General features: G+C 33.1%; 1 protein-coding gene across 2 annotated transcripts; it reads right to left on the bottom strand.

The window, feature by feature from the left end:
• Positions 1-2,738: 2,738 nt before the first annotated feature.
• LOC117904260 (transcription factor bHLH167-like) lies at positions 2,739-4,885 on the bottom strand. 2 transcript variants are annotated; one of them, XM_034816781.1, is made up of 3 exons: positions 4,700-4,885; positions 3,258-3,593; positions 2,739-3,146 (listed from the first exon to the last, which is right to left on the bottom strand). In XM_034816781.1, the coding sequence occupies exons 1-3, from the start codon at positions 4,829-4,831 to the stop codon at positions 3,078-3,080; spliced, it is 537 nt and encodes a 178-aa protein (XP_034672672.1). In that variant the 5' UTR covers positions 4,832-4,885; the 3' UTR covers positions 2,739-3,077. The 2 variants fall into 2 exon arrangements, with proteins under 2 accessions (XP_034672672.1, XP_034672673.1); XM_034816782.1 differs by lacking the exon at positions 4,700-4,885 and adding an exon at positions 3,789-4,691.
• Positions 4,886-8,112: the final 3,227 nt, after the last annotated feature.

The following is an 8,112-nucleotide window of genomic DNA, read 5'->3' as shown; positions in this document are numbered from 1 at the left end:
TTTTTAGTGTTAACCAAAGTACGGATACACATGAATAGAAAATAAAAATGAACACGACATTTTTAACGTGATTCAATTATTAATGTGATTTCTATATCCATAAAGTATACCAACACTCAATAATTCACTAATAAAAAAATGAACAAAAATAGTTATAATAGTGAAGTTCATAAAAAAAAAAATCTTTTAACTGCGTTCGCACTCTTTAAAAAAATAAAACTTTAAAACATAACAAAATTAAATATATAATAATGACAAACTCTTCATTCATCTCATAAAAAAAATATTTACAGTTTGACCCTCGTTATTTTGAGTGAAGCGCATTAAAACTAATTCAAACTTCACACGAGATAATTATCCTTGAAATTAAGGTTTGGGGTTTTAATGGGTAAATTATAGTTCTTTATGATCATAGAAGAACATATCTCCATTGGACTTAGGTGGTGTTTGTTTTTTTTTTTGCTTTTTGCTGAAAGTAATTTAGTTTTTTTTTTTACTTTTTCATTACTTATTATAAACTTTTTACTAAATAGAAAAAACCAAAATATGTAGCTTTTTCTAAATAGAAAAAATAACATATTGATTTTTTTTTTACTTTTTAATATTTAATAGAAATAAAATACTACAAAAACAAACAATCTAATATTTAACACTATTAAGCATTAAGATTCTATTTAAAATTAAGTAAAAAAACAAACACCGTATCAATGTTCTTCAATGTTGAAAAAGCATTTTCTTTTTCCATTTTTTTTGTTGGTAAGAAAGGCAAGACCTTTAGGGCTTGTAAATGTCAAACTTTTCTTAAAGTAAACCTTTTAAATTAACAAAAATAGAAAAAGAAATGTGATCAAGCAACACCTAAAACAAGATAAACCAAAGCTTTTAATGCCATTGTAAGGTGCTCAATTGATGGAATTAGTCAAGCCTTAGTTAATTACTCCTTCAATTGAAACTTATCAATGAAGCTCCATTTAGAGCAGCTTTTCACTTCAACCATTACATAGGTGATGTTTGTTTTTTGACTGAATAAAAAAAACCAAATATTTTAACCTTTTCTATTCAACTAAAAGTAACATGTTAACATCATCTAACATAACTAAAATGAACTTATTATCAATAAGTTCAATTTAATTATATTGAATAATGTCAAGAGGTTACTTTTAGCTAAATAGAAAAAACCAAATATTTTAACTTTTTCGATCAGCCAAAAACAAACACCACCGTACTCTCTCATGGTTAATTCAGTATCATCGTCAGAAGTAATCCAAACTCACATCAGACAAACCTAACCAATATTTCATCTCATCATCAATGCATGTCTCATGGAAGTTCGTATGTAATAACTTCGACCAGAAAGGAATTTGGATTGAAACTGTATTTGTAAACTTGATGATGCACCAGCACATGATTTTGTCATCATACATTAAAAACTATGGAAGATGTTTCATGGAATCTCGTGATAATAAATATTGTGATGACTCATTCAATAAGTTATTTTTGGGTGCTTTTAACTCTTAATATGCATAGATGTGAACATGATTATTGTGGCCGCCGAGATAGAATTCTTGCATACAATGCTGAAATCTCGGAAAGTTCGAAAGAAAATATAAAGAAATGAAAAATAAAAGGAAATGAAAAATGAAAAAAAATAAAAAATAAATTTAAATTCAATAAATTATTTTTATATATAATTTCAAATATTTTTTTTACTTTATATAAATATTAAATAATTTAAATATATACAAATTTTTTAATAATTTTAATTATATTTGATTTTTTTTCATACTTTTTATAGTAAAACTAAACATGATAAACTTATTTTCCTTAACATCTGCTACACCACCTAAGCAACCACGTAGGCAAAAGATCTCTAGTAAAAGGTGAAATATGCATAACTCTTCGTGAGATTCCTAGCTACCAATATATATATATATAGTTTTACCCGCTATGTTGTTAGTATCGTGAATAACGTTATGTTTGTTTGAATTGACTCTTGTGAAATCAAAAGTTTATGCTAATAAAAAAAATGACTACCTTAAAAATTAAAATAAACAAAACCCCTCGTATAAAAATTTTTTGCTTTTACTTTGGAAGAGGCCGTAACGTCTAAAAATAGGTAACATTCCCACAGTATCATGGTAGAGATGATTTTGCAAAGATGGTTCAAAATCAAGGGAGAGCTGACTGATACGCTATCCTTACAACAAGGCGCAGATGACGCGTGAGGCCCCAATTCTGGGAAGCCGGGCCCGGACACCCTCTCTCTCCCTCACAACTTCAAAATGGAGTTGAATTAAACGTGCCTCAATGACTTCGACTCTCAATTCAATTCGAACTCGTACTCATCACACTTTCTTGAACATATTTGCTTCCTTCTAAATCCCCCAAAATGTTTTAGAATTTAGCTAGCTCTATATACATCTATGGCCACAACAACCTTATCCTCTTTCTCATGTACTTGAAGAACCAACTCTTTTCAACTATTTGTGAACACCCAACTTTTTAAATTTGTAGTTTTGTGAAGACATGGGTTTTGTTTTTTTACGTGGCGCAGTCAAGGGTGTTGGTTTGAATGGAGTTTGAATGTGCACGTAGCATTTTTCAGACAGCGAAGGGGAAGATGAAATTATTGATGGAAGCCGATTCAAGAGAAAAAGTCCAATTTTAACTCACAGAGCTCTAAGTATTAAAAACGAGATGTGTGCTGTGGTTGCTAATAATGCATAAAATGGAGAAAATGAAACTACAAAGCAAGCACTGAATCCATATCATTAAAAGCATATTCCCAACATTTTACACTCAACCATTTAGGCCACAACCTAGATATAAGATATCACATACTAACACCCAATTTACATTCACTGAATTATAGAATTGGCCTAGAGAGTGGAGATGTGAAGATCCCTCCATAGAAAATGTTTTTAACCTTTCTAATACTTATAAATAAAAATTTTCTAAATGTTAGAAAGGCCAGAAGTGCTTCCTAGAATTATTTGTAAACGACTCTTAATGGCCATATTCTCTGAGTAGAGGTAGTCTTCATAGTGTAGTAACTTGCTCAAACAACTCGGAAAAGTTCAGTAGATTAACTCCTGCAATCTCTGCCAGACCCTTGAAGTCTCTACACCAACTCTAGAGATTTTGACCTGCAACATTCATTGAGAGAAAGTGTCGCCTTTTGTGAGTACATGAAGCTTGAATTATTAATCTTATATAGAAAAGGAAAGAGGGATTGATGGCGAAGTAGTAAAATTCACCTGGGCATGGAGTGAGTGGAAAACCTTATCGCCCACAGTTGAAACGCTAGCACTCACAACTTCGGCTCCTTCTTCCTCAAGAACACTAATGACCTCGTATAACATGAAGTTCTTGTTCAACCCACTAATCAGCATCACTTCTAGACTAGAACCCAAGTCCCTCAAATCGATCACCGGCAATCTCAAGCCAATCATCACCGCGTCGATGAGATTATTGTTTGTTCCTGAAACCCTCGTTGCCAGCTCCTTCCTCCCCTTTAATTCCTCTATTCTTTCCTTCAGTTGCTTTATGTAGTTTGCTGCCTGCTCCAGCTGGTCTTGCTGTGATAACATGTCCTGAAAAAAGGGCAAAAAAAAAAAAAAACTAATTAAACTTCAATCAAATGAGGGGAAAAAAACCCTAAACAGGAAGAGCAATAAAAATATAGTATCCCGGAGTTCTTGTCAGATATTTTCTGGAAAGCATAGCCAAAAGATAAGTTGGTAAGCAGACAGGTAGAAGTGATTTTCACAATGTTTAATGCAACCTACTTGTATGACTATGGTAGCCATGACAAGCTTAAATTGATCCATAAACACTGAATCCTTATCAGGCTTGGTGGGCAGCCCTTTTCAGCTACATGTACCCAGGACTAGAGAATTGGTTCAGCAAGTATAGCCTTTGTGGTTTATCAACCCAAAACTTCATATCTAAAATCTGTAGTTGATATAAAACCTGGGTAGCTAGCTGCAAAAATTGTAGGGACCTTCCCAGGACATGGCCAATGTCGTGCCATCGAGGGCACAATTAGAAGAGACATGTGGTGGGACTGGTATTTGAATATATTCAAACCAAATTAATTGTACAAATATGAGGGCTATGTTTCTCCACTCATCACATCATCCATTCAAAACTAACTAAAACAGGAGTTGCACTTCTTTATACAGCTTATTCAAATTTTAATTATCTTAAAGAGAGGCCAGAAAATGTGAAGATTATGCCAAGCTATAGCGTCCACTGGTTTGAAGTCCGCTTCCCAGCTACGTATGCTATAGCTTAATTCAGTAATTATTTCTTGAAGACCAAAACCACATATGATATAAGATTCAAAATCAGCTCAAACCCAGAAAACAAAATCGAATTTGAATCCGTTTGGTGGTGATTCTATCAAGGACTTTTAACCTTTCTAATAGATGAAATTTTTTACCAAAAGAATTGTTTTCAAGTGCTAGAAAGATTAGAAACGATTCCTTGAATCACTGCCAAACAAGCTCTTCTTCTACTCTCCTGTTAGAATTTCAAAAGAACCCATTTTAAGTTCGTAATACTGAGGGAGAGCTTAATTTAGCCGGTATGCCTAGCTAGAAGAATCATTAATAAAGAAGAAAGAAGAAAAGAAAATCGATTAGCTCAGAAACATCTTCAACACACGTTAGAGAGAAAAAGGAAAAAGAGGCTGAACCTTAGAGGTTTTGAATTGATTGGGAGGGATGAGAGAAGAAAGCTTAAAGCAAAGGCTCTTCATGTGAATTCTTCTGTTCCTCTCTGTAGTCTTTCGATCTGGTTTCAGCGGAGGCCCGTTCATCTTGGTCATCAATGCAGAGAGAGAGAGAGAGAGAGGGAAGATAAAAGAAACTTGGGCCAAGACTCAAGAGCTTGGAGTGCCCAGAGCTCATGGTATATATAGAGAGAGAAAAATGATACTTATCCAAAAAAGCAAAAACAAAAACAAAATACAAAATATAATATATAATAATAAAGTAAAACCCAAATATGGGTTCTTTTGGGATCCCAGCCATCCAAAGCGTCGAGTCTTTGTCAACGTTGCATGGGCCCCTACAAAAATCTAGAAGGCAACCTTTGTTGCAGTTGTGAAGCCACTTATTTTGGTGTGTGAGAATTGAGATGGATTAGCTTTTTGCTGACCCTTGACTCTACTTTTATGACTCCGCGCCTCCACCGACCACTCCCCACCACTCACCAATCCCATCTTTACGTCTTGTTTCAAGAAATCAAATATCTGACAACTGTTTTGCATGAATCAGGGTGTAGTTTTTCTATAATCAAATTATTCCATTTCTGAATCAAATGATCGATCAAGAGTATTTTTGACAATCCTCCTTTTCATATTATTCTTTTTCTTCTTTTTTTTGGTGATTTTAGATTTGCAATCATATAGCTCTCTTTAGTAATCGATTTTAATTTGGCTATAAAATATAAAATAAGAAATTAATATAATTCTTTTTTATTTTAGTTAAATGTAATGAATCCATGTGGATCATAACCTTATCCCATTTTGATCATCCACTTATAGCCTTTTCATCCACCTTTTTATTTGATTAACTAACATGATATAAATTATTATTCTTATTATTTTGTATTTTCATTTTAAGTGACAAACTCATAATTTTCAACAAATCTTTCCATTAGTTTTATTGTATAGTTAAAAATTTTGATTCAAATTCAATGGCTAACTTACAATGTAAGAAACAAACACCCCTTACAAGATCAAATCAATTTTAGACTAACTTTGACATCATTATAACAACTGTATAGATATTATTCGTTTTGAACCTAAATGAGTTCTTTCGTCTTTAAAATACATTTATAAGTTTAAGAATAATTCATACATATATAGTTTCAAGAACTTTTCTCCCTTATTCAATGTGGAATATTACATATAAGATTTTGGATATATACACGAGCTTAATGAATTCTTGAAGAAATAAAATAAACTATCCTAATTAAAATAGAAAGAAGTTACAAGTAAATTATTTACATAATTAGGAGGGTAAGTAGTGCAAAAGCTTATTTAACAATTAAAATGAGGCAATGACTATTGTCTAGGTTCGGGTGTCCAAGTATAAGTTGACCTAATTCGATTTGGGGAACAGGGGTTAAAACTACTTAGAAACTGCTATTACATAATCATTAAAAATAAAAAATTATCTCCCTCTCTCTCTCTAAGAAAAATATGAAAGAATTTGTTCCTATAACAAAGTCCTTTCTTTCAAATTTCCTCCATTTTTCTATGTGAAAATAAAGGTTAAAATATTTGTGCTATGAAAATAAAATGTTTATCATGTTTTATAGTTTCATTCATGGCTTAGAATAAAAAATTCGTCAGTAAAGAAAGTAGTCTGAAATCCATCCATCATTAAACCTTTCCCATGTAAATTATTTGCTACACTTAGCATGCCTGTAATTGATTAAATAATAATTGTTTGACCCTAAAAAAGTGGGGAGTTACTAAGGAAAAACAAGACCTTAGCACACGAGTTTCCTGCATCAACTTCAAAGCTCCAAAGAAAATATTTTCTTGAAACCTTTTTGATTCTACATATTAATGTGAATGCAAATTTGGCCTTAATGCCCACTTGCCCATTGACGTTATCCTTGATGTCATGCAAACTCTCAAGAGCTCTCCGACCACCTGGAATTTGTCATAACACTATTCTAGTTTTGATGAATTCCATGTATGAAATATATGACCCATTTTCATTTTATTCCATATTTTCCACTTTAGACCCTCTTGCATGCTATCAGCCTATCAAAAGCACTGGTTCAAAGCTCTTCGTCAAAATATATAGTTGAATGCTTATGCAGTCAACCTTCCTGATTTCATAAATTGGGACATTGATCTCTACATGACCATTTTTTCTATAGATTTAAAAAAGAATCCCATACATTCTTAGTTCAATTCTCAACTAATTTTTTTAAAAATTTCAATGAAAGTTACGTGTTTACTATCATTAGGAGGAGAAAAATTGATCAAATGTACTAACTTGACTTTGACTGAAAGAACAAATTTTTTTTATTTATTTTCTTATTTTATACATGTATTTTGGGAATGCTTTCCTTGGAGCGATCATCCATTGAAAACTTAAATGATATGGACTAGATACCGTACCAAACTATTACAATAGTGTTTGGTTTGGTCTTTGTCATGCACCCTTTTCACATCTAGATACATCATCTTTTCTCACATTCTTCCGACCATGATCATATCCATCTGTCTATATTACACGGGTATTTAAATGAGATTTCAAAGGAATATTTGATTTTGATGGAATTGGAAAAGTGCTTTCAAGGGCAAGTAAGACCCACGTACGTATTATTTTACAAATTTCATCAGTCGAATCCCAAAATAATTGAATGATTTCATTTCTTGTGGCGTGCATGTGCCTCGAAGGAGAAAAAGATTTGTAATTATGGAGTCCCAAATGGCCATTTCATGGTTGAAACAGTTGGAAAGCCTTTAGCCGACATTGTTGAAGAAACTTCCATCTTTCTCCGACCAAATGAAATGAAGAAAAAAAATCACATCAGAATACATCCTCAGCCAACACGTCTAGGTTTCGGAATGGTACGTTCCCTTGATTCACTTACGAAATTGAAGATGGAAAAGGCTATATAGTTAGTTGTGATGTTGGGACTGTTACAGTCCGTGAGGCGCCAGCCACAGTCGCCGCGGTTTGAGGCAGGAAAAGGCAGACACCACTTTCTGTCATCCCACGATTCCAAAGGCGAGGCATAACATCAGGGAAACGTCCTTGAACATCCTCTTCACGTTCACATGTTGTGTCTCACTTTTGGACAATTATTGCACTTATGATTTTTCAGTCTTTTGTCCCTGTTCTCAATCTTCTTCTTTCCTTCCCTTTTGTCCTACGTGCATGCCACACCTCCCACCGACCACCCCCCATACATGAATTGGAGACGTATCATGAGAAATCTCCCCTCCTTCTCATAACTTATAAGACAAAGATAAGGTACGTATCTGTTACTCCCTTAGATATTGAGAAGAATGTGTGTGGGAATCCTCAGAGTAATTCTATGTTTTTTTTTTAATTAACAAGAATATGTAGAATGCTT

This window comes from Vitis riparia, chromosome 17, assembly GCF_004353265.1.
Source record: "Vitis riparia cultivar Riparia Gloire de Montpellier isolate 1030 chromosome 17, EGFV_Vit.rip_1.0, whole genome shotgun sequence".
NCBI lineage: Eukaryota > Viridiplantae > Streptophyta > Magnoliopsida > Vitales > Vitaceae > Vitis > Vitis riparia.
The sequence above is the reverse complement of the archived record's forward strand: the minus strand, read 5'-3'. Positions and strand labels throughout refer to the sequence as shown.